Genomic DNA, 19,728 nt, shown 5'->3' on the forward strand with positions numbered 1-19,728 from the left:
AACATGGCTACAGTGACAGGAAGATGATCTTAGCAGCAGCATTTTGAATGGATCTGAAAGGGGCGAATTAGGTAACAGGAAAAGCTTTGACGTTGGAGGTCACAAGGGCCTGAATGAGAGTCTTAGTATGTGTTCAGAGAGAAAAGGCTGAATATTGGAGATCTTACTGAGGAAAAAGTGCAAGATAAGGATATGGCTTGGAGGTTGTATTGTATTCTCCTGATATTCCAATTAACATATGGCACACCTACGCCAATACATCTAAGCATTTAAGCACGCAAAAGTAGTCAACGTTTTTGTTACTTAATTGTATTATATCTGTTTTAGTGTTATATGGAAATGAATGTTAAGTAAGGACAATAAATTCAGAACATGACATTTTCAACCTATGGAATAATTAAAGTCTATAACATCTTTTTTAGGCAGAATTGTTGAGGTAACGATGCAGAGTCGTTCATGCAATAATTAGATGTTATCCTGAGAATTACTAGGTTTTAAAAACATGATTCTCAGTAGCTACAGTAATTTCTCATAGTAGATGTCTTTACAATAGCAAATAAGTAATATTCTGCATCTTCTAGCCTAACACAAACAAAATCTCCATTTTGCAACAAAAGTAATCTTAAAGCCAGAATTAATTTGGAAAATGTTTTAAATGACTGTGATTTTCAAGGAAAATATTTACTGATAACTACTGAAAATTGAGACTAGCATATATCAGTAGGCCTATCATCATTTCATTTGTTATTTTCCCCACATTTTATTATTCATATTTCACTGTGTGACTATGAAAATGTTTGGCTGGCTGGGTCTATGTAGGATGATGTTCATATTTAGTAAGCTAGGCAGCTAAAGTACTATAAACATTTGGAAAATGTTTTAATATTTTATCACAGTGAACTATGTAAAAGTTATCCCTGCTGTATATCTTCTCCCATTCCGAGGCAACAGTTGAAGATACATTGTTGCATATTATTATACTCTCTAACTGACTCTGGCTACAGAATTGCAGTTCAATTTCTCTCTCTAATTATTAAATAAAATCAGGGAATTATACCACAGATATTTCAATCAATTGCATTGTGTTACTTACAGCTGTTCCAATGATCCAAGTCCTTTAAATGCGTGCTGGTCTATTGTGTGGATTTCATTCTTGTACAAGTAACTGCAAAAAACAAATTATTGCAATGAGAAATAGAAGACTCGAACACCGCATTAACTTGTCCTCTTTTAGAATTAAGTCATTAATTGTATTAAGGACATTACAGCATCTCCTGAGTGACAAGGTAAAAAAATACATGTTGGATAAACATATCAATTTTTTTTCCAAATGCTAAAGCTATCTTATAAAGCATATACAGATGTATTTAAGGAAAACAAGAGAATGTTCAGACTGGATACTTGTCAGCAGAGCTGAGCAAACAATGCACAACAATCTCTCACATATTTAGCCTCTAAGACTATGATTTCCTTACATGTATGTTATTAAATTTTTTCCATGTTTTGTTTTTAAAAAAAAAAAACACATTTCTGGGTTGATTGCACGTGCTCATGCCATCTTCTAAATCCACTATTGGAGGCAGGATACCGGACAACATCGATCAATGTTTTGAACTAGAATGGCAATTCCTGCATAACTATCTTCCCAAGTTGTGTTGTTACTTGTGATTGCTCAGATAAGCTATATGGTATTGTATCTGTTCATTGAGTGGTTGATCTTATGAGCACTGCTGGTATAAAATTAAGTTTCTGTAAATACTTGAGCAAGCAAATTTCAAATTTAACTTTCAAATTCAAATTCACACGAACATTTGCATGCAAAGAGTTGATTGTTTGAATCTTTGTGAAAATACAAAGGGGGAATGAGCATAGCCAGAATGAATTCATTTGCTGAATGATAAGAATTTCACTCCCTAATCCTAGTATTTCCTTTTTCTAACCTTAACTATCTAAATATAAATACTGTTGCAGTGACAAAATTTGGGTACTCAAACAAGGGTAAGGGTAAGAGATTAACAGGAATCAAAACATGATTAGACATTTATATGAACAACAAGACCATCAGAGTTACAATAGCAAACATAAAAATAATATAATGTTATGACAGGAGTCATGAGGTGTTCTTACACATGGTCTAACAAGTTGTTTTTTTCTTAACACGTTCTTAGTCTTTGAAAAAATAGTGTAACGTTACTTTTTGTTATGCAGACATCATTGAGACAAACTGTGGCAGATAAGGGAGTTTGTTTCTTGCTGTATTTTCTATATTTGGGACAAAGTAGCTTCTTGGGACCCAGGTCTCCGTATGTTGGCTGACATTTTGGGGAAGCATGTGGGTGCTGTCTGTGACTGCCTCTGTTCCAGGACTGGTGTACATGTGTAAATAAACAAGTTATATTAAAAATGCATCCTGACTCGATGTCACTGATTTCTCCTTCACTAGTAAATCAATCCATCACTACTAGGCAAACGGTGCCACTGGTGTCAGAAGGAGCAATAAGAACAAAAAGCTTCTGGAAAGAGATAAATCCACATGCTATATGGCATAAGCCAGCCTTCCACTGATAGGGGTCAGGAAGAAATCTTACCTGTGGGCAGGATATCCCTACTGCAGGGTCTCCTGCACCTTCCTCTGAAGAATCTGGTACTGGCTACTGTAGGATACAAGCTAATGAGCTACAGAGATAACTGGTCTGATCTAATATGGTAAGTTGTATATTTCTTTGGATGCCTTCCAGCATGGTAGACTTAGGGTATGTCTACACTCCCCGCCAGATCGATGGGCAGCAATCGATCCAGCGGGGGTTGATGTATTGCGTCTAGTCTAGACGCAATAAATCGACCCCCGAGTGCTCTCCTGTTGACTCCTGTACTCCACCGCCACGAGAGGCGCAGGCAGAGTCGACGGGAGAGTGGCAGCAGTCGACTCACCACAGTGAAGCCACTGCAGTGAGTAGGTCTAAGTATGTCGACTTCAGCTACATTATTCACATAGCTGAAGTTGCGTAACTTAGATCGACCCCACACACACACACACAACACACAAGTTGTAGACCAGGCCTTAGTCTCCCAACACTAGTACCTATGAACAGGCAGTTGTGGGGATATGCTTTCCCCTAGGCTGCCTCTACCTCTTTCCCGGGAGTTAGTTTACTTGTCTATTCATTTATACCATGCTCTTCCTGAGTATGTGAGTGTCAGCCAAAACTTACAAAAACACAAAGCCAAATTCATATACTGAAAGCTTTATAGGACTCTGATTTCTTTCCATCCTCTACCAGTAAGTCTTAAAGAATCATTTTTAAAACTTTCTTGCCTTCCATTTTTCGTTTTCCCAACTGCCTCTTTTCCCTTTGTTCCTTCTCTTCTATCCCTATTTTTGTCCTTCAGCATCATGTACTGGCATAGTTGCTATTTCTTAGTAAGTTTCCTGTTTGTGAAAATGCTATGACGAAGAACTTGTCATTAATATGATGGAAATAGGGTTTCTGCTTTTTCTGCTTCTTAAGTAGAAACAAACAAACAAAATAAACATATTCTTCTTTTGTTTCCCTTTGACTGTATTTCATCTTGCTCTGAAGAAGTCAATCTCCCCAGGGAGGGCAGTCTCACAATCTGAGAAATACTGACAAAGGATGACAATTTCAGAAAATAAACAACATAAAAGTATGTGAAAGTTATACAGGGAGATATGCCGTCACTAGTACTAAAAGACCTCTTGGCCAAAGGAAAACACACTAGACTACAGGACAGCATGTTGCATGTAAAATTATTCATAACAAAGGCCAGAACTACACTACAAAGTTTTGTCAGCAGAGCTGTGTTGGTCAGGGGTGTGAAAAAACACACACATCCCTAGTGAAAGAGTTATGCCAGCAAATCCCCCAGTGTAGACGCAGCTGTGTCAACAGAAGAGTGCCTCTGTCTGCAGAGATAATGTCATTCGGGGAGGTGGTGTTACTTTGCTGACAGAAAAACTCCTCCTGTTGGCATATGCTGCACCTGCTGCTATAGCTATGTCAGCAAAGCAACTGTAGTGTAGACAAGGCCAAAGAGTGCATGCAAACTATTGGCTGAATGAAGAGAAAGCAAACTGACTGAACTGCAAATGAACGTGACTGAGAGTTACTTTTGCAATGTTTGTTAAAGTCCTTTCTGCAGAAACAAACATGACAATGTTTTGTGTTAATAAAAAGCGCCAAAAAACCCACAAATTAATATTTAAGGGAAAATGAAAGGAATCTGCAGCTTACACAAGCCGACCCTCTAAAACATATTTCTCTCTCTTGAATTTTGCCAAGTATGGCTGCAATAATAAAATTTCACACCAGGCCCTTTCTCACTTGCCTGAATTACTATGAGAATTGTGGCATGAATTTAAAACATACCACTGTTTTTTAAAAGCTGAGTGTGAAATAGAAAACAAAATGACAAAATATTATTATACAGCTAGAAGCTATCCCAGCTTTGGCACCACAGTTACAGTTTTAATGGAAGTGTCCTGCTCCTTGCCATGGAAATGCCACTGCTTCGTGGATCACTTATACAAGTTAAATGCAGCAGAATGTCACCAAATAAAATTTAAACTTGGCATGAAGAAAATCCCAATTCAAAGCCGTCACTGAAAATCATACACTAAGTCTAGAACAATGAAGAGTCTTAAGGCAAAATTTCACTAGCACATCTATATGAAAGATCGCAGCTCAGATAACCTGCTCCCCCCATCACATAGATGCAAAACTGGAAGAGCAAAATCTTCCTTTTCATTTGCAGAATAATTCATAAGTGACTGTGCTAGTAAATCCTACTCCTCTATCTATCTTAGGGATTTAGACTGCCTCCCCTCACTGTGCTATCTCAGTGCCTTCCACGTAAAATCATCAGCAAAGTCCTAACTGGATTTCCTGGAGTCTCTGGCGCTTATCGCTTTTAGGTGTAAAAACTTTGCTTGGGGTAGGGTTTTGGGTGGTGGCCTCAGAGTTTGGAGTTGGCTGCACCTTTGAAGTTACACCTATTTTACCTAAAGTTTAAGTAGGCCTAGCTGATCCCACATACTCCACTTCTGGGACTCAGGGGACAGTCTGCACTGCGGGAGACTGCCCCCCCCCTTCCACCACTTCTCCTGAGTTTCAGGGGCTGGGTTTTTATCCACTCAAAGTTCTTTGTTTCAGTTTCCCCCTGGGCCAAACCAGGGGTGTTGAACTCACCATGGTCAGAAGTAAATGGCAAGGAGAATGACACCCACTTTGTCCCTTCAATTATCGGTAAATGGGTGCATCATAAGGGAGCCCTCCCAGACATCTTCCTCAGTTTCCCGTTTACAGTGCCCCATCCAAAGGAATATTTTCTCTCACAGCAGCAAATTCAGACCCATTTATTCATATAAAGGGCCAAAGCCTGCGGATCCCTTCTTGTAAAAACAGTTCCTTTCAAAAACCCAAAATAAAACGAGGTCAGAACACAGCAGCTCTTCAACCCCATTCAAAGATCACCCTTCCCAGTTTATGCACTTGAGAGTCATTAACCATTCTGTCCCAGTTCTTTTAGCTCCTATTCCAGGGCCCAACTCTCCAGGCATCCTATCTGAGAGTTCCAAGACTCGCTTCCCTCCCACAAGTCTTCTCCCATTGCACCAATTCAGCTCTCCCATTAGAGAGCTCTCTGCCGTGTTTCACTCTCCCCAGGCCTCTTAGCCTCTGAGTCCTACCCCGGCTCAGGGGAACGTCCCTCCATGATCAGTCCTTTGTTCCTGGGCTCCCCTTGCAGCCCTCCACTCAGGTCTTCCACCAAAGGGCTCCCTACAGTGTTCTATTCCCATGCCTCCTTGGCTGTAACCCCCACCGCTGCTCTTCAATTTCCTTCAGGGACAACCCCTTGCTTCTGTGCCCACATTACATGGTCCACACTGGTTCTTCCCCTCATTCCTAGGGACCAATGCACCAGCCTTTGAAGGATTCCCCAGCTTCAGCCAGTCCTTCAACAGTTCTTCCCAGAACTCATCACCAGCAACTCACAATTACTCCTCTCCTTCTGGTTCCCTTCAACCCTTTTCCTCAGGGATCTCTCTGGTGCATCTGGTCTTTCTCCTCTGTTTTTAGGCAGTTCTCACCTGTCCCTCTTGACTCTTTCAGGCAGCTATCCTTTATGTGGCCCAGGTGCCTCTCAGACCCAACTGATAGGCAACTAGTGAATCAAGGTGAGATGGAGCCTGCTTCCTCTTAATGGGGCCAGTCATCCTACAACAGGATGGCCAACATAAGTTTTTGTCTCCATTCCTGTCTACATGCAAACTAACCCATGTCTAAATTAACTGTTAGTCATCATACAGTAAATGCAGTAACAATCAAATATATAATATTCATAAAAGTTATAGGAGCTTTCACATTGTTCACACATAGGCAGGGGCTATTGGGGAAAGCGGCTATCAGTGTTGTGTCATTCGTATGGTGGAAAGGCTTTTTCAAAAAGGAAGGTTTTGTGCAGTGTTTCCTGCATTTCCCTGATCTCCTCTGGAAATTTGTTTCATAGCTCAACCATGTTTATCCCCAGCTTTCACATGCTTCATCCTGGATTTTGAGAGGCATCACAGTGAAATATTAACAAGTTTCCCTCCTTCCTTTTTTATTTATACGAATTTGGCATCCATGAAATACATTCTTTATACTCAGAACAGAAAATGACTAATATCCCCCTCCCACAAGGAAATCACATTACAGTGACTGTTCATTAAAAGTCCATAATTTGTAGATGAATGAATTGTGAATTTAAAATACACATAGTAAGATCCTCTTCCTGACCCATTTCTTTGACCATGTTCCCCCCACAATCTTTGAATTCTTCTCCTGGTCTCTTGTTTTTCTCTGCATATCCTATCTTCCCATCCTTAACTTTGAAAGCTCTTCACAACCTTGCCCCTCCCTCATTATCTGGTCTTGTCTCTTTCAGGTAATTCAAGGCTATTATTATTGGTGAAATGGAAATGTCCACTTCTCTGCTGCCCGCACAAACTTCTCCATATTTTCTCCCTGTGACGCCAGCAGACCAGGTCATGCCAGAGTGCATTCAGGCCATTCACTTGTGTATTAGTATAGATCAAAGTGATTGGTGAAAGTAGACAAGTATATTTGGTGTTTAGACTTCATAAAACTAATGGGACAGTATTTGCATTGTTTTCTCTTATCTGTATCCTGTTATGATGCAGCAGCAAACATTTGTGTGTGTGTGTGTGTGTGTGTGTGTGTGTGTGTGTGTGTGTGTACCCCTGTAATTAATGACCCATCAAAGAAGTCTTGTGCAATGTGAATGAAGGACTTTAACAGGAAAAAATGCTAATTTCAAAGCAAATGGCCATTGTGTGTGATGACCAGAGGTCAGACACTCAAAATGCATCCCTCACTCATCTTCATCAAAGGAAAAGCCCACCTGGGTAGTATCACTGTCAGCTTGTTTTCTGTGAGAAGGAGCTAAAAGAAGGGATCCCAGGAAAGATCCTCCATCTCTGGACTGTTTGGACTCTTACAGGAAAGTGCACCAGATGCAAAGCGGAGGTCCCCAGAGATAATCTGCTAACCTTGAAACCTTGGGAGACTGGCAGTTTATTTCATCACTGCCACCATTTGGAATTACAAAGCGACTCACCTGTATATATATTTTACCTGCTTTAACCTCTCAATAACTCTCATTTACTTTCCTTAGCTAATACATCTTTAGTTAGTTTACTATAGAATTGGCTGCCAGTGTTGTCTTTGGTAGATCTGGAGTAAGTGACTGGTCTCTGGAGTGAGACAGACTAGAGATTCTAAGGGGACTGTATGTGACTTCATGGTAAGACTCCAGGAGTTCACATTTGTTACTGGTTTGGTGAAACCTAATTATAGAATGTACCAGCAGTGTGGGGTGTCTGCCCTGAATAAGGCACTTACAGTTGTGAGCCACTCCAGACACTCCCATGCTGCCCTTTATCTTTAGAATTACTTCTTTGACCTAATCTGGAAATTGCATAGCTTCTTTGTACCAAGACCTACTTCTGCTGTGATGCTTACTAAATATTAGACTAGACTAAATATTAGCTAAATATTAGACTACTGCACTGAAGGGTACCTAGGGATATATGGTTTTATATACAGTATTTTTTAAAAAATGCATTTAATTTTCCTAAGTCAAATGATTTGTAATCATCATGTTGTATAATAGCTAACCAAGGTAACCATGTGATCTTATTTATGTTATCCTTACCCCTATTCCAATTTCTCTCCTAGCTTGTGCCATACTCATAGATTGCACCTCACTTCAAATTAGACTGTTAGATCTTAGGAGCAGGCACTGTGTTTCCCTATCTGTTTGTACAGCACCTAGCACAACAGGGCATGATCCTGATTGAAGCTTTTGATCCACAGGGTAATACAAATAAAGAAATAGTGGGAAAATATGTGTGTGGGTGATTGTGGGTCTAAAAATCAGTACCAAAGTATTTGCTGGGGCAAATGAAAAAGTATGGGATTCTTATGCTCAGGAGCTCTCGTGTGTTCAGGAATCACCTCAATTAGTAATTTTAATACTTTTTTGACAGAGGATATATCGAATGGGCTTGGATTCCTATTTTTATTTTAATCATGAACATGGTTAAAGGTTTCTACTTACACAAGAAAAATGGCGGAGGGGAGAGAAAACCTACTGTGTTACATGTCTCAGAAAAAGTTTTATTGTTCCCTATTTGAGGAATACATTTGCCATGAGTTTAGGACTGTTTAGCTAAAGCTAGGAAAGTCACACAACAGACCAACCAGTTTAGGACACTGACAATACAAATTTAAGAGTTATTACATGGCATTCTGTAAAAGCTTTAATTTGCTTTTGGGGCTCTCCATATTTATGAAAACAGTTACAAATTTTAGCGAATAGGGCCAAAGAGCTTCATAAAATAAATTAGCACTGAATAAGTTATAGGAGACAAATCTGTATCAATTAAATAGGGACACACCCAAACTTTTCTGCAGAAGGCCGTGATCTTGATATAGATATTGTGCTTTGTAATTATTTAGATTAACAACAATGTACCATGGAAAAGGACATATTACACTGAAGAGAAATACGTTAAAATCATAATGCACATTTTCAGTGATAGCTGTGGTTGTGAAAAGTTTAATGACAATTGTAAAAAGCAAAGTTTAATATATGATGGCTTAGTCTGAAAAGTGAAGTGATGTGCTTAGTGCAGTGATTAGCACTTGGATGAATGAAGCCAATTTCCAACCTTCCCAGTGGAGACCAAGTGCGTCAGGTGAACAAGATTATGCAGGGAAAAGATGACAGCCTTAACATTTCCTTTTGAATTGTCATCCTATACGCTGTGATTGTTTGGTGGACAAAGTTTTTTTTTCCCCTTAGAGGATTAAGAAACAACAAATTAGCCATAACCTTTCTGTCTAGCCAGATGCCATGACAAGAAAAGAGAAGAGGAAATATAGGTCTCAATTCTGTCTTCTGAGCCGTACTGCAGATCTCCACAGTTTGAAATAACTCGTGAGTGAGAGGAACTACCAGATGCTTCTATGCTCAATTCTTGTTCAACTTAGGTTAGTCCATCTTCAGAAATTTGCATAAGAGCAGATATGTATGTCCCCCCATGTTTGTTATGTTATGACAAAAGATATGGCTTGACCTACATTAAAAAAAAATCAGATAGGCTTGTGTATGCCACCATCAAGAACAAACAGAATGGACCAAATATACTAAATTCAATTACAGCAAAACTATGATGGAATAACGTATGTTTACGCTTGTAGAGAAGGATTGGCAAGTCCTTCACTTTTCCACAGCAGTGGTGGTACAGGGGTTAATGAGTACGTAATGATTAAACTTCATTCAAAACCAGCTTTTCTTCTCCCTCCATGTCCATCATTGGGAAATTCATTGGATAGTGGCTCATTTCTGCTATTAAGTTCTGACTTTGCCCTTTTGTTTCTCAGAACTTCCCTTTAATTATGCCACTGCCACATATAATCACATATTTGCAAGCCCAGGATGATGTTTCAGCTAAAGATTCCCTGGAGGTAGTGGAATCCTTAGATGGCATAAAACTGGCACAGCAAATCTAAGACAGCTCCCTCCACTGCCCGCTAGCACAGGCATTGGAGATTGGATGGGAAATTTCAGGTAACTGTGCTCCTAGGATCCCCTACACCATAATATCCCCTGGGTGCCATTACAAAATGGAGGAAGTTCCAGAAATTACATTCTTTTAAACACAGAATAATAGAATATATAGATCCTGTGTTTATCAAATGGTTAAAAAAAATTATTTATTAATTAATGAAATGTATGTACAAAAGATTCACTTATATGTTGGAGTTACAAGGAAATTACAAAAGCTTTACTTTAAATTGTAGGATTTGGAATAAAATAAGTTGTGATACTTGTGCAAACTCAAAACCCTCATGAGAGAAATGGATCTAAAGCCTTGAACTGAAACATGAATTTCCAGAAGTCTGAAAATGAACTTAGAATGAGAATTTGAAAAGTTTGAGATAAGGTGGCATTTACTTATCTGTTTATTTGAATAGTTAAAGGGCTATTTTTCTTTACACTGAGTTGATGAAAGGGCCACAGTATATGCAACATGAATCTTTTAACATTTATTATGTTATTTGGATTCACAATCATACTGAGAGTTTTAGGAACTTTCGTCTGAAAACTATTTTCACTATACCTTAAGGCTGTTCTCATTTGTCTCATTTGCAACCTCATGGTTGCACTCAATAACAACAAAATAATAAGCATCACAGACAGTGTAATGGATGCTGGCAGGAGCAAGTTTAATTTTAACCTTAAGGTATCGTGAAAACAGTTCATATTATTGTGAATCCAAAAGGTATCTAATCGAAGGCACAGTTTTCATAGACAAAAAAACAAGATTGAATATCACAATTTTGTCAAACCTTATTTACACATGGGACATGCATAGAAAAAGTAGAACAAATGAGACTCATTCTTCAAATAACCAAAATCACCAGGTGCGGTCACACGTGCAAATTATACTTTCAATGGAAACTAATGAAAGCAGCAGTAAAAAAAAAAAAAAAAAGACAACCCTGCCCTGGTGAACTGAGGGCCTGATCCTATACATCCTTGCACCCTGTGCAGTCATTTGCATCTGTGCAAATGCTACAAAATCAGAATGGTACCATTCAGCATTGCTGGTATGCTATGTTGTGCTGTACAATATTCAGTGTGTACGTACACACACACACAAAGTATGACAGCTTGCAGATCATCAGCTAGTTTTGTAGCCAGGACTGCCAACGTTTCCTAACAAGAGCATACACCATTTATAGTAAAAAACACAGAGGGTTAACAATCACTCTTTATCACTGAGAATATTAATTTCTGTTGCGACTTACAGGTATTGCAGATTTTCAAGCCCTTCAAAAGCATTTCTTGAAATCTTCTTGATTTGGTTGTTATTCAGAAGCCTGTAAATCATACACAAACATTTAATTCTCAATAACAGCAAGTTAGAAAATAATAAAGATCATCTGATTGAACCAAAGTACATTTAAATATTTTACCAACATAGTCAGACTATTAAAACACTTTTTAGCATTAAGAAAAACTAGAAGTGTGTGGAACAATTTTTTTTCCCAATTAAACCCCTCTCTTCATGGTTGCACTCAATAATCACAAAATAATTAGCATCACAGACAGTGAAATTGATGCTGGCAGGAGCAAGTTTAATTTTAACAACAAACAATTCATACACAAATTATTCACCAAAGCTCTGCACTGCCTGTCTGGTAAATGAAAATTGTAATAATATTTCTGTATTAGAGGGACACTGTTTTCCCTTGAAGTTCACATGATGGATGAAATCCTGACTCCATTGAAGTCAACAGTAAAATTCTCATGGAGTAAAATGGGAGCAGGATTTCATCCAAGGCATTTCCATGAAGGATGGAAATGTATTTTTTCATTCAGGAATCCTGTTAAGTCACAGATCCTTGAAGTACACTGAAAGTAAACTAATCAAGGCAGCTGCATCTGACTGTGTTGGGGGAAAATAACCCTTTGTGCAGAGCTCAGTATTCCAGCAAGCCCTGCACCATACTAAAACGAAACCGTCCTTTTGAGGAGCATGTCACACTTAAGCCCTTCATGTGAACAATTCATTTTTGTTGTGTTTTTTTTCTTGGTGTTACTGTTAAAGTCTGACACCAGAGGCAAGCTGTCAATTTTAGGAAAGAAAATGGTTTAGTCTTCAAAAGTTCAGCAAAAAGTATTAAATTCTTAAAATAAAGAGGGCACTTTTATGCACTTAAGTGAAAAGGTGCATACCACCATTTTTGGTGAATTAAAGATCATAAGGGCACCAGAATATAGATTTTATTCCACCCCTTCCATTTTCCAGATGCAGCTGTGAGAAGTGTTTCCACCTGCTTGGGGTAAATGTGGTCCCACCTCTTCTGTGACTGCCAATCAATCAAAATCTTCAGTCTCATTCCCCATGGATCACCCCTTGTGTAGTCATTTACACCTGTGCACAGGGTATGCAAAGCAATACTGTGCTGTATATGAACCCCAGCTTTGGTGTTTCCTAACTTTTTGATGCATGACTATTCAATCTTCATGTTCCCTTGACATATCACAGGGCTATGTTCCATACACAAGTCAGACTCTATCCCTGTCTTGTACCAGTTTTGCACGTCTGAATAGTACGCTCCTTTTGCTATTTCTGACATTCAGTTTTTGTTCTGTACAACCAATAATTTAACATCATTAATCTGGGCTTGAATAGGGACTGGTAGTGGCTGGCTCATTACAGAAGCAGCTTTTCCTCTCCTGGAATTGACACCTCCTCATCTATTGTTGGGAGTGGACTACATCCACCCTGATTGAATTGGCCCTGTCAACACTGGTTCTCCACTTGGGAAGTAACTCCCTGCTCTCCATGTGTCAGTATATAATGCCTGTATCTGTAACTTTCACTCTATGCATCCGAAGAAGTGAGGTTTTTACCCATGAAAGCTTATGCCCAAATAAATCTGTTAGTCTTTAAGGTGCCACCAGACTCCTTGTTGTTTTTGTAGATACAGACTAACACGGCTATCCCCTGATACTTGACACCATACAAGAGTAATAAATCCAACAGTTTAGGATAAGAAATGAAGAACAATACCATAGCCATAGTGAATTTACGTACTGTCAGGGCCGTGCCATGGGCAGACTGTGTGCACTGGTCAGTTACCAAGTTGCGGATGGGAGTCAAGTAGTGGAGTCAGGGTTGAACTGGATCAGGATACCACAAAGTCAAGATCAGGTAAAAGGTAACAGACAGCAGCCACGTAGCAGAGCTGGGGACAAAGCAGGGTCAGAAGCCAGAGTCTAGGGTCCACAGCAAGGCAAGGCCTGGAGCGGAAGCAAGCAGGCGGTCTGTGCCATTGCTCAGTTAGCTCCCCATGATGGCTTCCTGGTTTATATACCAGAATAAGCCAACCAGTGGGACGTAGGGGGCCGCCACTCAGGCCAAGCTGGGCTGTACTTCCTGCAATACCTTGCTTCACATGGTCCTCCAGTAGAAACCCACCCTGAGCTACCGATAATGATGCAGAAGCATTGGTGACCCAAGAACCCTCATAGTTCCAGGTTCTAGTCCTTCAGGTTATTATAGGTAGGTACAGAATCATAGAAATGTAGGGCTGGAGAGAACCCTAAGAAGTCATCAGATCCCAGATCCCTGTGCTGAGGCAGGCCAGGTAAACCTAGACCATCCTGACAGGTGTTTGTGTAACCTATTCTCAAAAAGCTCCAGTGACGCGGATTCCACAACCTCCCTTGGAAGCCTATTCCAGAGCATCATAAGCTCTTCTAAGTTAAAATTTAGCCAAGACACTGAGACTAAAACCTTTACTTTTTGGTAGAAATGCTATGGTATCTTTCACGATTTGATGTGGTCAGAGCTTCCATCTTACATCTTGAACAGAAGACTGCACCCTCCAGCAGCACAACACTACCTAGCATTATAGTATGGCATCTGTTCAGAATTGACTGAAAGGAAAGAATGGCTCATAGTACTGAAGTGCTCCTAAAATGTGACACGCAGAAGTGCTGACACGAATCATCTTTATTTTTCTAGATCTAATCACATGACATGGGTCAGAGTTACAAAAGACAAACTCCATCACATGGCAGGGGTCAGGATCCACTTACTCCACTGGCTGTTTTTACACAATGACTGGCCCAACCTGATCCTGTTTAGATAATGCGATTTAACGCAGATCTCAACAAACGGCGACATAATTCCAGCCCTGTATAAAGTCAAGCCACATACGGTTTGCAGCGTATACAGCTGCTGAGTCTATTTAAAGTGCCTGCTTAAAACATCAAGGATATCTCTATAAAGAATCACAATTCCTGTGAAGCAGCAATCTCAGCTATGTTCACAGAGGTTTGAAGGAGCAATTAAAGTGTGAAGGGCATCACTGTTTACCATGGTTCAGCCACCTACACAGACCAGTAGAATGATTAATGAAAAAAACAGCCAAGAAGAATGGAATCTAAGTATAAGATGAAAAGTGGCAGAGAAATAAATTACACAAGACCTATTCATGCAGAGTTTGAGTCTTCGGGGGAAAAGGGAGCTGTACTAATACACTGGAAACAGTTGCTGAATATGCAAAACAAATATGGACATTTTTTTCTGGCAAGTATTTCTAATATTTTTTAAAATACAAAACTAAGACAGGTCCAGGGGGAGAGGAGAAGTCTACCCTTGCCATTCCAAAACTCAGCCCCTTGAAGCATCATTCCTTTTTCTTGGTGGTTAGGTTTTGGCATACATTTTAGCTCTGCATTTTAGAACTAGGACATAGTGGGACAGTAAGGGGGAATTTGCTGAAGTAACAGCCTTCCTTTGGGAATGGGTTGTGTTTCTGTTACTGCTGAAAGAGGGAAAGCTATTGTTCTTGGCTCTTTTTACCCCATCTCTTTCTTTGTCCTTTGGCTCTGAGAGGTTGTTTTCTGTATTTTTCCCTTTAATAATCTTTGCCTGTTGCGAAAGCTAAACAAACTCCCTGTGGACCACCTTCAAAGTAAGATATATGAAGTAAGAGGAGATGCACCTTTTACAGAACATAATGACTTTGAGCAATACAAAGTCACTCCTGATTTTGCAGTACTGCAGAAGCACAAGGGGGCAACTCTAAATTTGACAGCAAAGTCTAATGGAAAGTCTGCATACATTACTCATCCTTTGCATTTTCTTCCTAAAAAAAAAAAAATACCTGTATTATTCCTTGAAACAACTGATGACATCACATTCCAGCATGCAAGCCACTACTTAACTAATGAAGAGGCCTCTGACATACAGAAGCAGAATGGACTAGTAGATATAACACTAAACTAGGACTCAGGAGACCTGGGATCTATTCCTGTCTTGACTGTTCGGTGTTCTTGGGTAAGTCAGTTCACTGTTCGGGACCTCAGTTTCCATATCTCTAAAATGGGGGTAATGAGATGGACCTCCTTTGTAAAGTGATTTGAGATGTACTGATGAAAAGTAATATTATAACAATAAAACACAAAGAAATCAGAACTACATCCTCACTATACCTTATACCACACAAAGGTATGGAGTCTTATTCACCCTGGTCCTGCATATTGTATTGACATTTACACCAATGAAAAGTAAGTGCAAAACTATCAGATTAGCATAATAGCATAGTGTAAATGACTGCACAAGGTGCAAGGCAACAGTTAACCAATCTCATTGTACCCAACTTTCTCCTATGGACTATGTCCAATCTAGAATATGAGAGGTTTTCTCATCAAAGTGCATATGATAAATGATTAATGAGAACGAAAAAAAATAAACCTCTCTCCACTGACTGATAGAGAGAAGAGTGAACAAAAAACAGCTGCAAATCATCAACCAGCAAATCAGAAGGATTTGGAAAATGTGTGTAGAAAGAGGCAATGCAATTTTAAATTATAGTTTAGGAACAAAACTTTCATTATAATTCATAGGAATTTACAAGTTCTGTTCTCGCTGGAAATAATGAAAAAAGATCCTAAATGTTACCATGACAGTTCATTTCTAGCAGAAAATTTTCACTATTCATTTGTGCTTTGTTTCAGCATGCTGTAGAGTGAGTTACATGCATACTCCCCATTAACATTTAGAGAAATATGGGTGAAAAATCTCTGCACCACTTTGAAAACACATCCCCTTGTCTCCAAATCATAAAGAAAAATACAATCACAGTCATGTTTTGTACCAGATCAAAGATTTTCAGTGATCAGCTACTCAAAAGTCTAAACATGACAGCAAACCAATTTGGAAATATCCCTCCAAAATGATATTTCATCCTTTATGGCAGCCAAGCTTATTCTCACCCTCAGAAACATGATTAAACTAATGGTAAACACAGGAACACTTGGCTGGGTAGAAAGGTCAAATCTAATGCTGAACATCTGAAAAACATGTTCAATTCTGATTAGTGTGCAATGATGCCTACAGCCTAAACAAAAAACCTACGTATTCTCCTTGGAGGTTTATGAAGTGTCTCCAGTGAATTTTTTTTTTTAATGGAAATGACAAAAGCATTGGAAATATTCTTTATTAAACAGGCTGATGTGTTTTAGGGTGTGTGTGATCAGATTAATTAGGTTAATGGTGTGATGTTCCATTTGACATAGTGAGATGAACCATATGTTTGCACTATTTGCTTGTTTCCATAACTCTACACACTCTACACACTCGATTTTTCTTTCCTGCCCAGGATTTTCTAAAGCTTAAAAAGAAATGCTAGCATCAGTATAGGTTGAAAGAAAGGCCTAGTCCACACTAACCCCCCACTTCGGACTAAGGTACGCAAATTCAGCTACGTTAATAACGTAGCTGAATTCGAAGTACCTTAGTCCGAACTTACCGTGGGTCCAGACGCAGCAGGCAGGCTCCCCCGTCGATGCCGCGTACTCCTCTCGCCAAGCTGGAGTACCGGCGTCGACGGCGAGCACTTCCGGGATCGATTTATCGCGCCTAGACAAGACGCGATAAATCGATCCCAGAAGATCGATTGCCTGCCGCCGAACCAGGAAGTAAGTGTAGACGTACCCAAAGAAAGAGAAAGAAATTGCATCTGAGAACAAAGGAACAAATAGTTGCCAAAGAACAGTAAGCAGACCTATGTATTCATGTGTTCCATCCTCAGAGCTGTGTCATTCTGCACCAGGCCAAATATAGCTTATGTACTATGGCTCAGATCAAGCAAAGCAAAGCTGAATTAATGACACATGTGCTTAACATTAAGCATGTGCTTAAGTGCTCTGCTGGATTGAGGCCTATACTGGCCCAAGAGCTGCTTGTTCCTGATCTTAGCTGTTCTATTTCATGGCATACAAACAGAGAAGCAGATAAAGGCAAATACTCTTGCTGACAGGCTGCAATGTAACCCTACCCTTTTGCTGAGCATTCAGACGGACAACACACAAGAACCCAAAAAACAGAGAGAGAGAGAAAACATGCTGTTCCCCAGTGACGCACAACTCACCCCAGCTTGCTGTAAGCTGGCTCTCTCAAGACTTACTCTGTTCTGCATACTTTGCCTCAAAACCCCTTAGCTGTCCCTCCCTGCTCCTGCAATTTCAGTTCCAACACAGTCCTCCAGGATGAGACCAAAGACTGGTCCAAAAAGGATGGGCAAAGGAATAGCCCAAGAGGAGGGCTGAAGGCTCTTCTGTTTGGGGGCATTTTGTGAATTTTCAGTTGTACCTTCTTGTTGAAGGAAACAAACCTGTGCAGCGAAACTCATTGGTTTTAAAGTCCAATACCTTTGCCACTCAGTTCACACAGCTCTCAAATAATTACGATTGTTTGTGTGATATTGCCCAAAGTGTGCTAAGAACTCGACACACACAGTCCCTGTCCAGAAAAGTTTACAATCTACATAATCTAATCACAATTGCTCTTTGCTCAATATTTATGAAAACTTCCAAGAATGTTCACTGACTGAACAAAGTTTGTGATTAGAAAGCCAGATTTTCAGTTCCACTCCAGCCCTTTCGCTGTTGTTCAGGCAGCATAACAGGGACAGCAGAGAATTCCCCTGTTGGGAGGGATTGTCAAAGATGGCAGCATCAGCCACCTTTACCCTGCATGGTTTAGGGGACATAGCACGCCAGGGTGGGGAGGGGAATATACTGGACCGCCACTCTGCTGATCCTCAGCTGGTATATGGTCCATAAGGGAACAGCTCCTACGCTGCCCTAGCTCTTTGAGGGGAGCATCCGGCCCTGAGTCATATATTTTAATGAGTTAATTTGAATTGACAAAAAGCATGGGGACTGCATATGTATTTTATCTGGCTGATCTCAGAAATCCAACTACCATTTCTACCTCATAGATGCTCCGGCACTACAAGGGTGATAAGCCGAGTATATACAACTATATATGTATTATTGCATGAGAAACTACTAATTTGTTTCTGAAGAAGTGTAAACTGCATTACAGTGGTTAATTTCCACAATGATTTTGTAATTCATGAAACTGCACTCAATAGAAAGGATTCATCTGGTTTTATTATTATTTTCTTTCAAGACAAGGAGTAGTCAAAACACAGACAGACAATGACATCAAATGTTGGCACTCTAATTTCAAGAGTGCACTCAACATGAGAAACTTCTGTTTTCACTTTAAAAGTATTCAGACTTCATAGCATTTGACTCAGACCACATATTGCCAGCACATTTTTCATTAACATAGCCTCATTGAATTTCAATAGCTTGATACACACAGTCCCTTGGTTGCAATCAGCAAATTGCCATACATTATGTACAGTAGCATGACAAACAAATTCATATGTGTAAGTCACACCATCAGAAATATTCATCAACCGCTCAGAAACAAAATGAACCAGTTTTCTGGAAAACACTTAACAATGATTGGATAAATGACCTAAATACATCATTCTAAGATTCCGAACACATTAAATGAAGTGCGTGTAGATGTATAGAGACATAATTTTAAAGGGACCTTCAATTTTGCAAGTACAATTAACTGGAAGTGGAATTAACAGCAAAGGCAAATGCTAACATTCAGATATTTAATTATCTTATTTCAAATTACACCCACAAAACTGCAGGCTGCTTCTCAATACAATAGCTCAAAAGATCTCAAGCCTGCAGAAGCTGAAAACATTACTAGCACCTATCATGAGTGCAGTCTCTTCACTGTTTTATAAGATGTCACAAAAGCTAATAAGGCATTGCAATCACTCCATCTCAGGTAAGCACAATGGCCATTTGAATACCATGTGATACTATATTAACCCACTAGTCAACTTCTCTACAGACACCAGGGAAGTTTGGTCAGTGGAAAGACTGAACATGTAATTCTTAGGGTCAGTGGTAGGATGGTGAGAACCCACTAGCCCTATAAGAAACCACAGTGGCTCAGAAGGAATTGTTCCACCAGCTAAACAAATGCAACACATCATTGCAACATCTATGATCCAAGTACTGGCATCTGATTGACTACATCATTGTCCAGGCCCAGGATTGCAAAGATGTCCTCATTATTCAAGCCATGACTGGAAATGACGACTGCTGGACTGATCATCACCTCACGCACTTGATCTTGACCACACTAGCCCCTAAACAACGGCTGCAATGGAAATGATGTGGGCAGAAAGTTAACTTAGAGGCCCGCAAGGTTCCAACAAAGCATGACCCCTTCTG

General features: G+C 39.7%; 1 protein-coding gene across 1 annotated transcript in view; it reads right to left on the reverse strand.

Annotated features, from left to right (window-relative positions):
* PXDNL (peroxidasin like) overlaps positions 1-19,728 on the reverse strand; it is a 306,963-nt gene that overhangs the window by 137,363 nt on the left and 149,872 nt on the right. The window contains exons 3-4 of the mRNA XM_005279926.4: positions 11,400-11,471; positions 1,094-1,165 (exon numbers count right to left, since the gene is read on the reverse strand). Of these exons, the coding sequence (XP_005279983.2) occupies positions 1,094-1,165; positions 11,400-11,471 (144 nt within the window). The remainder of the gene's footprint in view (positions 1-1,093; positions 1,166-11,399; positions 11,472-19,728) is intronic.

Source organism: Chrysemys picta, chromosome 2, assembly GCF_011386835.1.
Source record: "Chrysemys picta bellii isolate R12L10 chromosome 2, ASM1138683v2, whole genome shotgun sequence".
Lineage (NCBI taxonomy): Eukaryota > Metazoa > Chordata > Testudines > Emydidae > Chrysemys > Chrysemys picta.